General features: G+C 40.5%; 1 protein-coding gene across 1 annotated transcript in view; it reads left to right on the top strand.

Moving 5' to 3' along the window:
• LOC121878143 (putative serine protease K12H4.7) overlaps positions 1-17976 on the top strand; it is a 51175-nt gene that overhangs the window by 31981 nt on the left and 1218 nt on the right. The window contains exons 6-7 of the mRNA XM_042384158.1: positions 2249-2381; positions 5074-5243. Of these exons, the coding sequence (XP_042240092.1) occupies positions 2249-2381; positions 5074-5243 (303 nt within the window). The remainder of the gene's footprint in view (positions 1-2248; positions 2382-5073; positions 5244-17976) is intronic.

Raw genomic sequence — 17976 nt, 5'->3', positions numbered from 1 at the left:
AACCAAACAAGTGAGGACGATGTTGCGCTGTTGTAATACAGATATTCAAATGATATAATTATACGAAAAAAAAAGATATATATATATATATATATATATATATATATATATATATATATATATATATATATATATATATATATATATATATATATACTTTTTTTTGAGACACCTGTCTTGTTGTAGATCTCGCATACCAACTAGTGGGGATAATGTTGCTGCCCGTGATTGTGTCTGTGTGTCTTTCTTTGCGTCTGTTCCAGTCATAGCTCCAAAGCGAAAGAAGTTACAGACCTGAAACTTTACACACATGGGTCACAGGGTTGTGCACCTTGGCAAGAACTATAAATCTTCCCCGATTTGTTTATGAGATAAAGAGCAAATTTTGTGTATGAAATTGAATGATGCTGTTCTAAAGAACATGTTAAAAACATAAACAGACTGTCTGAGCAAGTGAACGACATGGCCAGAGCCTCTCCTTCAGTGACTAAGCGTCAGATACATCAAGTACACAAATTTCAGTACTTTATCGAAGAGTGCATTCCTTTCGAACAAGACAATGAACGACCTGCTGGTGAACATAGTCACACAGGCAGTTATGTCAGAAGTTAAAGTTGACATACTCCTTATAGTGATGAAGCTGGGAGAAAAGGCTACGATAATTTTATTATGACACACATAGTGGGCCCAATTTATCCTTGGCAGAAGATGAAAAGGCCGAGTTGGAAATCAGCCTCAGAGACGACAAGAGTTAAGTTACCCATTCATGTTGTTTAACTCTAGTAAAATTGATCACTCATCGTATAAGTGTTCATTATTGTGAGATCTGGGTCAGGTATTAAAATAAACCTCCCGTCAGCTGTTGGAACATACGAGTTTAGCCGCATGGTGGGTTCACTATTTGCCTGTCTGAACAAGTGCAAACTCATGGCTATCTTAGAAGCTTCCATACCAGAGAACACTAAACCAAGGCATTTCAGTACTGTTGAAGATGGATTCACTGAGCGAGGCAACCAATAGTTGTCAATTTTGAATATTTCTTTTTCATTATACTATAATTATACAGGATTTTTTAATTTTGAATTATCTTCATTGCCATTCATACAATGTACTAATTAGGTTTTATATAATTAACTTAAGATTTAACTTTTCCTACATATTTACAAAATTACTTCTAAATGCGACAATATGGGTAGTGGTATGATTCATGCGTCCATGTTCTGGCTCCACTTTCACTGTGCTACAGCTCATGACAGGTAATATAACACCTTTTCTGCCCTCCATTGTATCATGGGTCGCTATACAATTAAATGGGGAAACTCAAGAAGAATATCAGAAATTAAAAGCAAAGGTGACGGTGGCAGAAGGATGCAGCCCACTGATAAGAGGGATATAATGATAATGAGTGAATATTGTGTCAACAAATGATACCTGTTATGTTGACTATAATAGTAAACCATTACATGTTTTTTTTTTTTTGTTTTTTTACGGGGATTAGCTCACCCGGGCACAGGTCACTGACCCACATCGAGGCCTAAGGGGCGAAAATGTAATAATAAAATCAATAATAATAATAACAACACTGATAATAATAATAATAATAATAATAATAATAATAATAATAATAATAATAATAACAATAATAATAATAATAATAAAGAACAATAAAGAAATAAAAAACATTAAAAAAGATCAATAGTGAGAAACGATATATGTATGTTGTGTTGTCAAAGTAAGAGAAACAATTGAGACCCTTCAATTGTGTGTAAATGTGGCAGAAAGTCAGATCAGCAACCTGGTACTTGGTCACAATTTTCGCGATGCCATATGGCAGCAGGGTCTACCATTAGACAGCACATTATGCTTCCAATATCTTACCAGGAAGTAGTACCTCCCTGTTTGATAGTAGCCTACTACCTAGTACATTTATACCGAAACGTGGTTTAATATCTCCCAAATTACATGGACATTACAATAGTGTCTTACTGTACCAATAAACAGAACACCAACAATAGCAAAGTTTTCTTTGCTACGTGTTATACTCACTCACTTGATATGCTACTTGCCTATTTCGGTCTAGTAGTACCACTGTTGATGCACTATGTCGGTCCAGGCTTTAGTACTACTACACATGCATATGTGCACACAAGATACACTATTCATAAATGTTTAAATAATGTTGATAGATGTATAGACATTAAGTTATCCTGATAATGTTTATAGAAGGATGAACTGTTTCATGGTGCAGGTCGTCTCTGGGTGTATCAGACGTGCACGGAGTACGGGTACTATCAGAGTTCAGACTCACCAAACCAGCCATTTGGAGACAAGTTTCCCGTCGAGTTCTTCATCAAACAATGTGCGGATATTTATGGCCCCAAGTAAGTAATACAATATAATTATTGTTATTATACGTTAAATATTACCCAGAGTAAGGAATATTATCATTATTATTATCACTCGTCAAATAACAACTAATTCTATTATTATCACTCATTAAATATTACCTAAATAAAGTACCCGGTAGTATTGTCATCATTATTGTTAATACTTGTTAAATATTACCAAAAATCTGTGATATCTTTATTATTTTTTATTTACTCTTCAGTCAGGTGCTTGTGGAAGAAGTTTTGGTTGTCTTCTCCGCCTGATTCATAGGTGGTCAAACCCACAGGTGCCTAAGTGTAAATATACCCAAATCGGCCCAAGCGTAAAGATAAGAACATAAGAACATAAGAAAATAAGGAGTCTGCAATTGGCCGGTTGGCTTGTGCATGGCAGCTCCTGTCGAGAGTTACTACCACTCTCTATCATCCATGAATCTATCTAGCTTCCTTTTAAAACTTTCCAGCGTTCCAGCACTTACTAGAAAGTTGTTAAGCTTGTTCCACTCGTCCACCACCCTATTTGTAAACCAGTTTCTTCCTATCTCCCTCCTAAACCTAAACTTATCCAACTTGAATCCATTGCTCCGAGTCCTACCCTGCTCGGATATTATAAGAACTTTATCTATATCCCCTTTATTGATTCCTTTCACCCACTTAAATACTTCTATCATATCTCCCCACACTCTTTGTCATTCTTCGCTGCACCGACTCCAGTGAATTGATATCCATTCTATAATAAGGGCACCAGAACTTAACCCATAATCTAGGTGCGGCCTGACTAGCTCAAGATATAGTTGCAATAAGACCTCTGCACTCTTATTACTTACACTTCTAGATATAAAACCTAATACTCTGTTTGCCTAATTTCGAACATTAACGCACTGTTTTCTAGGCCATAGGTCCGGGCTTACAAGTACCCCTAAGTCTCATTCACAAGTCGACTTCTCTAGGTTGATGTTGTTAAGGCTGTATACATTAACAGTATTTTTTCTTCCAATATTAAGTACGCTGCACTTGCTGGTGTTGAATTTCATTTGCCATTTTTCTGACCACCCCTGCAGTTTATTTAAATCCACCTGTAGTGCATTTGCATCCTGCCCTGAATTAATCTGCCGCCCTATTTTGGTGTCATCCGCAAACTTGCTTATGTCACTGCTGATCCCAGTATCTAGATTGTTTGTGTAGATTATGAACAAGAGTGGGCTTAGTACTGACCCCTGGGGAACCCCACTGGTTACACAGCCCCACTCAGATTTAACACCATCTACTCTGACCCTCTGCGTTTTATTGGTGAGCCATGATTTTATCCAATTTGAGACTTTCCCCTCGATACCATGAGCCTTAACTTTTCTCAGAAGCCTCTGCTGCGGTACTCTGTCAAATGCTTTGCTAAAGTCTAAGTAAATAACATCGTAATTTTCGTACTTATCTACTACCTCGAAGACTTTCCTAAAAAACGTTAGCAGATTTGTTAGACAAGATTTTCCCTTTGTAAACCCATGCTGAGAGTCGTAGGTTAATTTGAAATATCAGTTTCACCTCTGGAATTTCCTTGCAAGTTTCTTCTGTGAAAACTGATAAAAAGTAGCTGTTCAATGCTTTGCTTATTTCTTCACTGCCATTGATCACTTGCCCCCTTCCTGACTTTAAAGGCCCAACTTTGTCCTTGACCTTTGTTCTATATACCTGGAAAAATTCCTTGGGATTCGCCTTGGATTCTCTTGCTATTCTGATTTCATAGTCTCTCTTTGCTTTCCTTAAATTTTTCTTAACATTCCTAGATAGTTCATAATACCTAATTCTGAGCTGCTCCTCCCCTCCCTTTAATTTCTTATAAATTCCTTTCTTTATTCCTATGTCATATTTAATTTTTCTGGTCATCCACCTTGGCTCATTCTTATTTGACTGAATTTTTCTGCATGGTATATTTTGTTCTTGTGCTTTACGTAGTTTACTAGTGAATATATTATAGTCATGGTCAATTGTTGTGTCATCTGTGGCCTCACCCCTTCCTTCTGGGGACTGACCTGACTGTTCCCAGGTGACCTCACCTAGGTACCTTCTTAACCCCTGATAATCCGCCAACCGAAAGTTTGGGATGCTGACCATATTGTCATTGTTTTTCGTTTCCCAATTTAGGGTGAACCTGATTTCTCTGTGATTACTGTTACCTAGTTCTTCCCCTATTGTGATATCTCTGATAATATTTTCTTTATTTGTTAATACTAGGTCTAATATATTGTCACCTCTAGTAGGTTCTGTAATTAGTTGTTTCAAAAAATTGTCGTGTACTGCATCTTGGAAGTCTTCAGATTCATAGTCACCTACAATGTTGTCCCAGTCATAGCCTTAGGTGTCCAGATGTAAACTTACCCACAAGTGCCCAGTTGTAAACATCGCCATAACTGCCCAGGGGTAAACATACCCAAAAGTGCCCATGTGTAAAATACCCACATGTTCCCCGGAGTAAACATAACCACAGGTACTATCTAAAAATTCCATTCTATTTTTACAGTTTCAGACATTTTACACGATAATGTTTACACATTAAGACATTTTATATGATAATGTTTACACTTCAAGACATTTTACACGATATTGTTTACACTTTAAGACATCTTACAGAATAATGTTTACACTTGAAGACCTTTTACAGGACATTGTTCTTACCTTATCTTGTGTACAGGTTCGACTTAAGTCTCCTAGAGGCAGGTGTCAAGAGAACAAACACAATCTTCGGTGGACGTGACCTGAATGTGACAAGAGTCGTCTTTCCTAACGGCTCTATCGACCCCTGGCACGCCCTGGGCATTACTTCCGACCTCAACCCTGATGCCCCAGCCATTTATATTAATGGTAAGTTATAAATTATATCCATCAAAGTCGTATTTCATATCCTCGTGTTTTTAGTTGTGTCTGGGCATGTACACGTTGAGATGAGTAAATTTAGAGACTAGAGGGACAATTGCCAGGAATCATAACTGGTACATCAGTTGGGACAGTTTGTTAGAGTGGCACATGTGTGTTTGTTTATATTGTATTTTGTCGATATGAATGGGCTGGCGCAACCCCATCAAAATAGTCATATCACAGTGTTTGAGATTCCCCCTACATCTATAATAGTTGGTATACAATTTCTGTCTATACATGTGATATTCAGATTACCAAATATAACGTCAGTGCCTGTAGTAAATTTTTGTCGGGTAGTGACGTGTGTTGACGATTTCGCTAACTGTGCGGGGACCTGGTCGAAGCTAGATGGGGCTGAGGTAAACGGCTGCACCAGTGAGTAGAAATCATGTCAAAATAAAATGAAACGATTACGTCAAAGACGTGATGTCCAGCAGTATTGATATAAGTAACCGTAATCACACACTGATTTCCCTAATATTATACACAAGTTAAACAGACTTGGCGCAAAGTCTGGTAAACAGCTTTATTGGAACACTGTATCACAATGTGTGTATATTGAGTCTAGGCTTGCTTACCTATTCTCTCCTCACTATATTTCCCTGACATGTTGGTGTAGTATGTCGTAATAGACCACAGGATATGCTTTTCATACGAACACCCGAGTGTCACGTAGCATATGTGTATTGATGTCTACCTGCTAGAACATAGTAGACAGTTGCTGGGTAGTAACAAACACATCCATATTAGTTACTATATAATAAGTTCATCAGTTGAAATAACCATACATGCACTTTTGAACCATGAAAAAATAAATCAGTAGGTGCTATTTCCTAGTGAACAACACTTAGCTACCCAGACACACAACACCTCCACCCCCGGTCTTTCCCCGGCGCCATGAACCTCACACTCTCTAAGCCAGTGGTTCTCAACCTTGTTTGCCCCATGCACCCCTTTCACCATATGTCAGAATGTCACTCCCCCCTCCTTTCCAAGATTGTCTGCCTCAAAAAGTGCATTCCAAATAATATGCATATAATACTGAAAATCCTTTATTTTTTCCATATTAGTGCATATACATTTACAATTTTACATGGATTATTTTTATAGTGGAGTTTTACAAATTAAATGCCAATTGAAAATGTTGATGGATTTATAAAACTTGAATAAAAGTAAAATAGTTTTTTTTTATTTATAATGAATTACTTAACAGACCAAACTGAATCATAATGCAATAAACAAAAAGTTCAATAGAATACCAGGATATTGTAAATTTGTAATTAATTTTATTCAGATGAAGATTACAGTCAATGAGAAACCTGTGATTGTTTTTTCTTCGCCAATTCTGGGATACGCGGAGGAGTGCTTGAAAGGGCACAACGCAGGTCATTTTCTACCTCTAATCTACTACGTTGCTTCGTTTTAATTTGCAACAGAGTTGAAAAGCCTGACTCACAAAGATATGTCGACACAAACGGAAGCAATGCACGGATAGCTCTTTCTGCCACTTTTGGGTAGGAATCGCACATCAAGGGCCAAAATTCTGTGATTGATTTCTCATCTAACATATCTCTTGCTCCCGAATCAGTTTTCCCCCCCCCCCTGAAAACCTGAATTCCCCCCCTGGGGGGAATTCCACCCTGGTTGAGAACCCCTGCTCTAAGCCTTCCATCAACACTGCCTCGCTATCAGCAGCTCATAGATCGCACAAGGTGGAATTAACGTCCTATCTTATCAATGACAATTTAATTTGTTGTAAAATAACATCATAACAACATGTTTCTGGACCAATGTCTTATAAGGCAGACATTATAACAACATTCCACCACGGCCGTGTTCCCACCGGGCACGCACACAGGGCACACACAATTATTGATTGAGCTATTTGGATACTTCAGCCATTAACTTAAGGTTGGCAACGAGGATGTGCTGTTTGGGCTGTGGTTTGATATCGAACTATCTCACTTGTTAACATTTGCCTGAATGAGTGTAGGGTAGTCTCTGGTAACTTTGACGAAGCTGGGTGAGATATTAGGTAATCTCACTGAGTGTCTTCTTTGATACAGTCATAGATTGGTTGATAGTTGAAATCGTCACAGCCGCCCTGGGTTGCACTTGTAATTATCTTAGCTTGTAAGTTACACAAGTGCACAAAGGTTCTGTTATCTTCACTTGTTGTTCCTTGGTTTAATGTAAATACACTTGGTGATTTTCTAGTTATATTGGATAGTCTGGTAGTTACAAGGTTGTTTGTTGACAGACTACTGAGCATTGGCTATTAGCTTGTAATTAGCTGATATAATTAGAGAGAGGTACAGTCTGGGGGAGCTAAGCACACAACACGTCTCTTTGGTAAGGTGTCTGGCTGTGTACTGGTGAACTTTGGGAAACTGTGTGAACTAGATGACCTCTCTTCGTCTGGTTGTTGGGGAGGTAATCTATACGTCAACACAGACATTAAATCTACACAGGCCTACTCTCACACGGAGGGCTGAGAAGATTTATGGGTTGTAACCCGAGTTTGTGTGAAACAAACAAACTGTTCATCTTAGGAGGGGTGACAGAACAAGCTCAGTGTAGTTGTATGCTCAATAGTCTGGGTGATAGAATGTATATAATGAATATATGTCCTTAGCACATATTTATATAATATTAATTGATAGAGGTTAGAACAGTGTTGCAAGTGAAGTATATCGAGACATCAGAGAGTTGACAGAATCTCTGAGGGTAAGAACTTTGGCAGAATCAGGAATAGTAGAGGTGATAGGTGGTGTGGTGTCCTGCGGCAAAAATGCTGGTGCACTTAGACCCGCCAGAGGTACATAAGGCAGCGGTGGTGGAGAGGCTAGGCGCTTGTGGTAGAAGCGGTACCGCTCTTGCCTCGCAAGCAAGATGTCACGGGTTCGATTCCCGGACAATCGGAAGTTGTTTGGACACTCTTCTTAGCCCCCTTGGTCCCTGTTCACCTAGCAGCAAAGTAGGTACCTGTTGTAAATCGAAAGGTTGCGAATTCGTATTCAGGGAAAGTTGTTGGAGCTTCTAAACTTGAACTGACACAATCCGGAGGAGTGGTGACCCGAGGATCACACACCCAACACAGACAAAAAACCAAATACGTGCGCTATGTGCTAACCAAATAAATGCAGTCGTGTAAAGCCACGGCACTATCTCTCCCACTACAATTCCCTTCCTAACCTCCTGCTCCTTCCTCTGTCATCTTCCCCGCTCTGCCTTTCGCTTCCAACATCTTTTGGAGCTTCTAAACTTGAACAGAGGCTAGAGCGGCGGACTGGCGTCTGAAGCAACCATGCCAGACATCGACTCCTCGGTCATGACAGCAAGGACATCTAATTTCCAGTGAGAGGTATCTGACGCAGACAAGGGAGATCGTCCCAAGGTATAGGCAATAGGCATCGGAGGTAGTGGGCGATGAAGGAATCCGGTGAGAGTATGCACGGGAGTCTTGGGCCTCAGCACACCAGGCATATTTCATTGGAGAAGTATCGGGATATATGACTGATTCCCCAGCACTTCAAGCACCATGGTTGTTTGGCCTAGTTCAAAGGAATGGAGACGGAAAGAAACTGAAGACGATAGCTGGCGGGGGAGGGACTGGGATACTTCAGACGACAACAAGCCGGTTGATGAGTTTTCCATTCTGATGGAAACGATGAACAGAGTGGAAACCGGGAATTTCGTTAGCAATTTACGGGACCTGTCAGGTGAATCCTGAATGTTGATTTCCTGGTTATTATCATCAAACGAATCCTGGCGATTTCTTTCGATCTAGCTGAGGGTCTCGCTGCAGGTTTTTGTGATGACAACGTCGAGGATACCCCATTATTTTTACTTTTATCCTCTTCGCCACTGATCGGCTTGTTAGCCGCTTGGGCGATCGGTCACGTCTCTTTTCATTTAAATTCTTCACCAAAAGATAGGCTCGCTAGCCGCCCGGGCGATCGGTCACGTCTCTGTCACGCACTGTTAGCAAATACTGGGCATGCACCGGCTCCTGGATGTACCTGAACCTGCTCCAGTGTTGGTCAAGTCTTCTCTTGAAAGAGCTCACACTCGGTGCCGTCACAACACTCTCTGGTAGATTGTTCCAAGAGTTTACAACCCTCTCTCCGAAAAAGTTTGCCCTCAATGTTTTCTGGACTTGCGGCTTCTTCAATATTGAGCTGTGACCCCTTGTGGGGCGAGCGTCCGCCAGCTCCAAGTAAGGACACTCAACTGAGTAGTGCCCCCTGAGATGCTTATACACCTCAACTAGGTCCCCCCTTGCCCGTCTGTAGTATAAGCTAGGCAAGTTCAGGCGCTCCAATCTCTCAGGGTAGCTGAGGTGCCGAAGTGCAGGCACCAGTTTGGTGGCCCTCCTTTGAACATTTTCAACCAACTGACAGTCCCTAGCATATCTCGGGGACCAGATGGGGTGACAGTACTCCAGATGGGGAAGCACTTCACTCCTGAAGATCGTCACGAGGGACGGACCGTCTAGATATCTGAACGACCTTCTTATAAGACCCAATAATTTATTTGCCTGATTTACCTTCTTCTCACAATGGCCCGAGAACTTCAGCTCATTGTCAACATACACACCTAGGTCCTTCTCACACACAGTCTCAACTAGTGCAGTTTCTTCATCCCGTTGGGACATATGATACGCCTCCTTACCGTTGGTACGCCCCAGGTGCATCCTCTTACACTTCGTGACATTGAATCACGGCAGCCATTTCTTCGACCCTTCTTGGAGCCCACAGAGGTCCTTCTGCAACTCTTCACAGTCCGCTTGGTTCCTGATTTCCCGAAATAACTTGGCGTCATCGGCAAACATTTGTTTGGAGGAGTGTACAACGTCAGGCATGTCATTTATGAAACAAACAAACAACAGCGGGCCCAATACACTGCCATGTGGTACCCCACTTGTGACAGGTACGGATGACGATTTCGTGCCATTAATCACCACACACTGCTTGCGGTCATGTAGAAAGTCTTCTATCCACGATAGGACATTTCCCCGAATTCCGTACCCTTCCAGTTTGATTTTCAGCCTTTCGTGGGGTACACTGTCGAAAGCCTTGGCAAAATCTAGGCAAATATTGTCGATATTACCACCCCGTTCCAGAATATGGGTACAAATATCCAATACCTTGAGCAATTGTGTTAAGCATAAAACCGTGTTGGCAATCCTTTGCAAGGTTGTTTCGTAGTAGATGTTCCAGTGCGGCATCTCTGATAATATTTTCAAGTACTTTACATATTATGCTGGTCAGGCTCACCGGTATATAGTTGTTCGAGGAGTGACGATCGCCCTTCTTTGAAGATAGGACTCACATAAGCCACTTTCCTTTCACTGGGGACCTTTTGTTCATCAAGGCATTTACAAAACAGGATTTCCAGGGGCTCGGCAAGCTCGTTGCACAACTCTCTTAGCTCTCTAGAATGCACCATGTCAGGGCCGGGACTCATATGGACCTTCAGCTTTAACAGTTTATTTCTAATACCCTCTTCTGTGAACACAATTTGGGTCAGTGCTGTATCGAAGGTTAATCGCATCCTCTCTTGTGAACACCGAGGAAAAGAAGCTGTTCAATGCCTCATCTTTATCCTGGTCAGAATCTGTGTAACTACCATCTTCAAGCCTCAGGTCTGATACTCCTACTAACGTTTTAATTTCGACTTTGCTTAGCGGTAAAACGCCTTTGGGTTTGACTTGACCTCGCTTGCAAGCAGCCTCTGGAACTCCTTTTCAGCCCTTCCACACTCTATCTTTGCTTGGTTTCTGACTCTTGCATACATCCTCCTGTCCTGCTCATCGTTTGATCCAACCCACGTCTTGAATTTCTGGGTTTTCTTCTTAACTTTGTCGACCGCGTGGTTCATTTGTCGGGATCCCCTCGTATTCCTAGAGGCACTGGGTTTTCTTGGGTATATATTTATTGATCAAATGGGTCACTTTACTAGTTATGATATTCAGCGTAATGTCTGCATTCTTGTGCCTTAATGAGCCAGGCCAGTTGATACCCCTCATCTCTTCCCTCATCCCGTTGTAATTTCCCTTGTAATATTTGCACCTTGGCCTGGCCTTATCCTGAACTAGGTAACAGTAAATCTGAATGACAACACTATATGGTGAATGGTGCCAACTGGGACAAGGTGTTCCAGTTTGGCCACCATAACCTCCTCGTTTGTTATGATGAGGTCTAGTGGCTTGGGTGTTTGCTCCCCTCTGTAATGTGTCGGGTCTCTAACATGTTGGCACAGAAAATTATCTCTCAGAGTTCCTACAAAAAAAATAGCAGGGTTATTCAAGTCATTTGGGGTGCACTCGTTTCTCCAGTCGATGTCGCCATAGTTAAAGTCCCCTATGATAAGGAGGTGGCTAGGGTTGAGCATCGCTGTGTTGTCTATTAAAGCTCTTAATTTCCTTTGATTTAGTGGGCCACAGTTTTAGGATCTGTAGATACACCCAACGATAAGTATGTCCCCTTCCATTAATTTAATTTTACACCACTTGGACTCTTCAAAAACATCCTCTTCCTGTACCCTCGCCTGGCTGGCTCTAAGGTCTTGCCTAGCATAGATAACCACACCCCTCTTGCAAGTTTCTTGAGAAAGGTTCGTAAATGAGTCATATCCAGCAATACTGAACTCACATTCCTCTGGGTCGATTCTCCTGTTCTCGTACAACAGTTCGACAACTCCCACAATATCTGGTTGGTGTACTTTCAGTAGTGTTTCTTGGTAACGTCTCTGCTCTTAGTACTAACCCCCCCCCCCCCTATTCTCAGAAGCTGCAGCATTTGCTAAGTACAATGTATTTTTCAGGGTGTGGTTAGAAATGTCTTTGTTTACACGGCGCTCGCCTTCTCCTGCCTGGTAGGCGAAGCTGTTACCACCTCACGGGTGGGGGGTAGAGCGGGTGGAGGGTGGGCTGCTGCCCCCTGGCCCTGTGTCAGCACACTTGCTTCCACTACCCTCCCCCTGAATATAATCCATGTACACCCGTCCCCCTTCCTCCTTAACTTCTCCCTCTTCTGTTTCAAGTCCTTCAGGAGTTTCTTGTGCTGTTCCCTCTGCCTTACCGTGCGATATGAGTGAATGAATACATCCCGAAATGCCTCGCTCCTTGCTAAGTTTTTTGCCTGCCAAATAACTTGCCATTTCTCTTCCCCGCTCGCTAGTGTGATCCTGGGGGGACGAGGCTTATCCCCCTGCTTTTGTTCCAGCCTCCTCACATCTTGAGGGGTTGATGGCATCTTCAGAACCTCTGTACAAATATTCTGAAACTGCATCTTATCGTGTGTTACCTTACTCTCAGTGCCTTCTGCCTGGCTCTCGGGGACTCCGAAAACTATTACATTGTTCCTGCACTGGAAACGTTCCCTTTGTTCCTCCTCTCCCCTAACAGTAGGTCCGTTTATTTTCATTTCTTCGACACACTTCTTCAGAGTCCCTAGCTTCTGTAGAACCTGTTCTGATCCTGCATTACTCTCCGCCATCCCCTGTGGCCCTGCTAATGCTTCAGCATAACTCCTCTTAGCAACCACCTTCATTCTATCGGCTACTTCTTCAGTCTTAGCAAGGATCTCTTTCCCAACTTGCTCTAGTTTGGCAACCAGCAGGGCTTCAGCAGCGTCATCTATTTTCGTCCCTAGGGAACATGTTCCCTTATGGCTTGCAATCGCCTCTTTCACCTTTACTATGCAGTCAGGGCAATACCAGCAACAGCCTTCATGCTTTACGGCAGTTAGTATCTTCCTAAACCAGTGGTTCTCAACCTTTTTCACTCCATTCCCCCCCTTGAGGAAGTTTCAACATCCTCGTGGTCTCCTTCATTTTTCTCCCAGAACAGACAAACAGACAAGTGATAAAGTCTAAGGAATGATGAAGAAGGACAGATAAATAGGACAAGAGTTAGAATGGCAAACACACACACACATTCACACACATAACACGCCCATGCACTCACACATAAAGCACACATACAGTCATACACAAACATGCACACAGGTAAACATTCACACTCAAGCTAGCAAACTGAAGTGTACTTCCTGTAAGCAAGAACACGCCTCCTTTGACAAGCACTGCCCAACTTGGAAGAATGAGAAGAATAATGAGTCATACCAATTTAGCACTAAAAATGGTAGGATTATATAAGTAAAGAATGAGTATGGACAACAATAAAGCAACGACCACATGAATTATGAAACAAAATAAGTAACACCAATTACGGAGTATATTATGCTTGAGTCAAGCTCAAACACAATATATGGTTCAGAGATAATACACTGCACTGTTTTCGTGATGGTATCCCAGGCCAGACTTAGATCATTCGGTCCTATCACCACTTGCAAAGGGATGACACACGGACACGTACTGAACAAGTCAGTTCAGCAGCTCGGTCCAGAGCCTGTCACACAGACAGGGACTGGACCTGTGAAATCTTAAATAATCCGTAAAAAATAAAAAAAAATTAGCACCAGAGTATGTAAATATTAAAATTGTATTGTCGTTATGATTAAACAAAATGACAATAAAGAATGAAAATTCTCTTCTGCCAAGTCAAAATAAGTAATACAAGTTTTGTTTAATTCAGATTCCCAACATTATTTGGAAACGTACAATTTATAACAGCTCGCTGTGGCTTCCCTAAATTCTTGCCGTGGCTCCCTTGGGGGCCATGGCCCTCAGGTTGACAACCACTGTCCTTAACGTTGCATTGGTCAGGCCTGTATTATCCATATCCGTCATCCCCCTGCAGTTACATATCATCATATACCTCATGGTTGTTGTTGTTGTGGGTGGACACTGTAAAAATCTACACCTATTAAAAACACAAACAAAAAAACAGTATTTAGCTCCCCTCTGCTGGATTTAACCTCCCCTGTTGCTTTTAGGGATGTCTTCTGTTTTTTCTTCTCTTATTTTTATTTCTTTATTCTTTTCAGTTCACTTCGGCGGTTTGTCAGTATTTATGTGCTAACTCTATGTACACTGCATTTTGCTAGGAATAACGGATTTTGTACACCCACTCAGTCCTTAGAAACGCAGAAAAATAAAATAAACTTTCTTTGGGGTGGTAATAGAATGTCTTTACAGATGGCCAAGCTTATTGATTTTATTTATTTTATTATTTTAACTAGTATTTCCTTATACTTTCTTTTCCTGTTCTTATCGAGGACTATATCTCTTTGTGCTATCACTGTGTACACTGTATCTCCCTGTGAATGGTGTAACGTAGGCACAGTTTCAGTCCATGAGAAAGCACACAAACAAAATAAAACTTAAAGTCTCTGTGGCACCTATAATACGACTTGGTTTCAGCTGGCAGTGGTGCCTTTCCAGCCTGCTTCCCAATTTGTATTCACTTTAAGTTATTTACAACCTCTTCCGCGGTCTCTGATGATACTATGAACTGATTAAACTAAAGACACAGTACTACACTCCCTGGTTGGCCTTTATCACAGCCATGACCACAACTTAATAAAAAAAAAGTTTTGTCATATGGCAATGATTTTGTGGTTGTATGCCTCCTGACCTGGGATGTACCCCCAACTGGTTGGAAATTCAGTTTTTAAAAATACAATCGCCTCTAGCATTAAAAATCCTTCATCGATTTACACTTTCCTATCACTAAGACGGTCTTGATGATCTTTTGTAATCACTGTCCAGTTTTAATGTTATCAGTTATATTCTAATAAAAGACTAGGTGGTGGCAGACTACCCTTGCAAGTATAATAATGATTTTGATAAGTAAGAGGAAGATATAAGAAATAAATACTGACACTGAAAGAAAAATAATAAGTAAGAGAAGTTAAATATAGAAAATGAAGTAATAAACAGACAGAAATAAAGACTTTGAAATGATATTAACTTAGAAAACATGAATATAGAAATAACAGAAACTATGAAAAAAAAAAATAGTTAATATTATAATTCTGCCCAGATAATATCAGTAAGTTGGATAAGAATGATATATATATATATATATATATATATATATATATATATATATATATATATATATATATATATATATATATATATATATATATATATATATATATATATATATATATATATATGTAATATTCAGAAATTTCAGTGTAATTTCAAACGCCGTGCCATTGGCGATACTGAGTTTTCAAGGTCGTCTGAGGGAAGAGAGTGCTCCCCACACATAGCGAGAGGTTTGTGGAACTAGGCCTATATGAGATTAAATGTAATTTGCCGAATTAATAATGATGCGATTCATGAAGTTAAGGGACTATTATTGAATTTGAAATTATTATAGGTCGTTTATCAGTCTGAATAATGTTACGGATGTTCCAAGGAGGTATTAGTTAGGCTGAAAATATGTCACGTAGGCCTAAGCTAACGCCTTGAGAGGACACGAGGCTGGCTAGCTCTGAGTCACGAGGAAGCATTCGGATCAACAAGACGTCCCTGCGCGTCCGTCACAGAAATAGTCACGTGGCCTAGTCACCTGTGTTGCGCTATTGCAGTATAACAAGTAAGTCTCATTCGATCTCAGACAGGGTTTAGATAGGGCAGTGATAAAGTTAACAAGAGCTAACAGTGAGTTCATTTCAGGGTTTCCGTCAGAACCCACTTGACTGCGAGAAATTGACTGCGAGAGTGATGACTGCGAGAGATTGACTGCCGTTTGAGACTGCCGTTGATGATTGAGAATTGGCGATTGTCGCCGTTGGACCGATCAGTGTAGGCCTGTCACTGTTTAGCGGGGTATCAAAGGATCTCTTGAGTGAATCTAGCCGCCTGGGTGCCCAGCTAACGACAGGAGGATCGTTGGGGTCATCAGCTCTCCTCCACCTCGGCTCACAATACCACATATCTCAAGCAGCTTAGTGAAACCCTTTTGCTAACGGGAAGCTAAAGCTTCTCTCAACTGTACAAGGTCTGATTGGCTCACTCCCTTCCGTTTCATGGATGTACTGGGGGTAAAGTGAAGCCAGCTGAGTGATACAGGGTCGCACACTGGGGCCAAGAGTCAGTGGAGTTTAGAGGTACACTTCCCAAGGTGGAAAAAGGCTGATTTGGGCCTTAAGCTACGGGTGCCTGTTGGTTGTGCCTTAAACGGCTACGGAGTGCAGGTGGAATCTGTGTGTGTGTTAGGTTAGGAAGCATGGTTCACGGGTATTGGACTCAGTGACTTCTTAATAATAGTGACAATATTTTTGTGTGTAGTTGATACTATTTTTTCAGTTACTAATGTATACTGTGTGCATTTAATATTTCTTTATAATCTCAATCTCAGGTATAACCTTTGTTCTCCAGAGTAGTGCTTAAGTTAGGTTAGGAAGTGTGCATCTGTTGGGGTAATGTAATTTTGTTGAGTGCCCTTAAGGCCTATTCATTGTAGAGTTAATAATTTCTTATTTTTTAATACCATTTTCTCAGTGCTGGATATTATTTTGTTGAAAGGCCTTAAGGCCTGTTTCATGTGTGCAAGCAACATTTCTTAATACTTTAAACTTATTGTTCTCTAATGAGGCATTGCCTGAGTGTCTAATAATTTTAACATCATGTATAACTTTTATTCCCCAGAGTAGTGTTTTAAGTTCAGGTTAAGAGGTGCGCATATTGGTGTACCATTATTGATTGTGTTTGTAGTGTTGGAGGGAATATAAGTGTAAATTTTACAGTGTGTCTCATTCATCCCAGTCACAGACGCTATCCTTCCACGGGTCACGGACAATTCATTTTGTTTAGTAAATTTAAGTGCTCTTGTGCTGGTTCGGGATTTCTCTCTAAGGGGCGCTTCCACTGCAATTACCATCTAATAATCTTTAATAAACCCCAAGTCAAGTGAGAAATTAAAGTCCAGTAATTCCGACCGGTTACATATATATATATATATATATATATATATATATATATATATATATATATATATATATATATATATATATATATATATATATATATATATATATATATATATATATATATATATTGATAAAATCACTCAGGGAAAAGGGAAACAATGGAGCACCTTAGCTTTTGTCTTTATTCAATACATCTTCCGAGGCAACTGAATTACAAAGACAGAGAGAGAGCTTATGTACACAGGGTGACCTTACAAAACACGAGATCAGGTCAAAAACCATGACATCCACTAACCCACACACCAACCACACAGCAAACATAAGAAATTATAAGAACGGGTAACATAACTAGTCATGTCAAGTCAAGGTATAAAATATGAGCCCACTAATCATCTATCCTACATCTATCTTAAATGCTTTAAAAAAAAAATCGATTCTATAGTTGTGAAAAACTGCAATAATACCAATCTCCCTATTTTGGCCCAAGCATATGAAAGAAAACACACAAAAAGTCTGTGAATAGGAGCAAACTCTCTAATAACACCCATTACTGGCGTAAATCATGATCCTACACCTTTCTAAATAAGCTAACTCACTGGGGCTACCTCCTCAACAGGCTAACTGCTATGAAATTATTTCTCGACCACGTAATTTACAAAACTAAATTAAACCTAACTTTGTCTTAATGGTAGGTAGGGTTAGGCCCTAACCTTACCTCATATGAATGATGCATAAGATAAAAATAATGTGGTTCAAAATGCAATAATACCGATTATTTTCCACATTACATTTACGTTTGTTGCTCCTTTGGGAAGGTTGAATGTTGA

Source organism: Homarus americanus, unplaced genomic scaffold (genome assembly GCF_018991925.1).
Source record: "Homarus americanus isolate GMGI-L3 unplaced genomic scaffold, GMGI_Hamer_2.0 scaffold45562, whole genome shotgun sequence".
In the NCBI taxonomy this organism is placed as follows: domain Eukaryota; kingdom Metazoa; phylum Arthropoda; class Malacostraca; order Decapoda; family Nephropidae; genus Homarus; species Homarus americanus.
The sequence above is the reverse complement of the archived record's forward strand: the minus strand, read 5'-3'. Positions and strand labels throughout refer to the sequence as shown.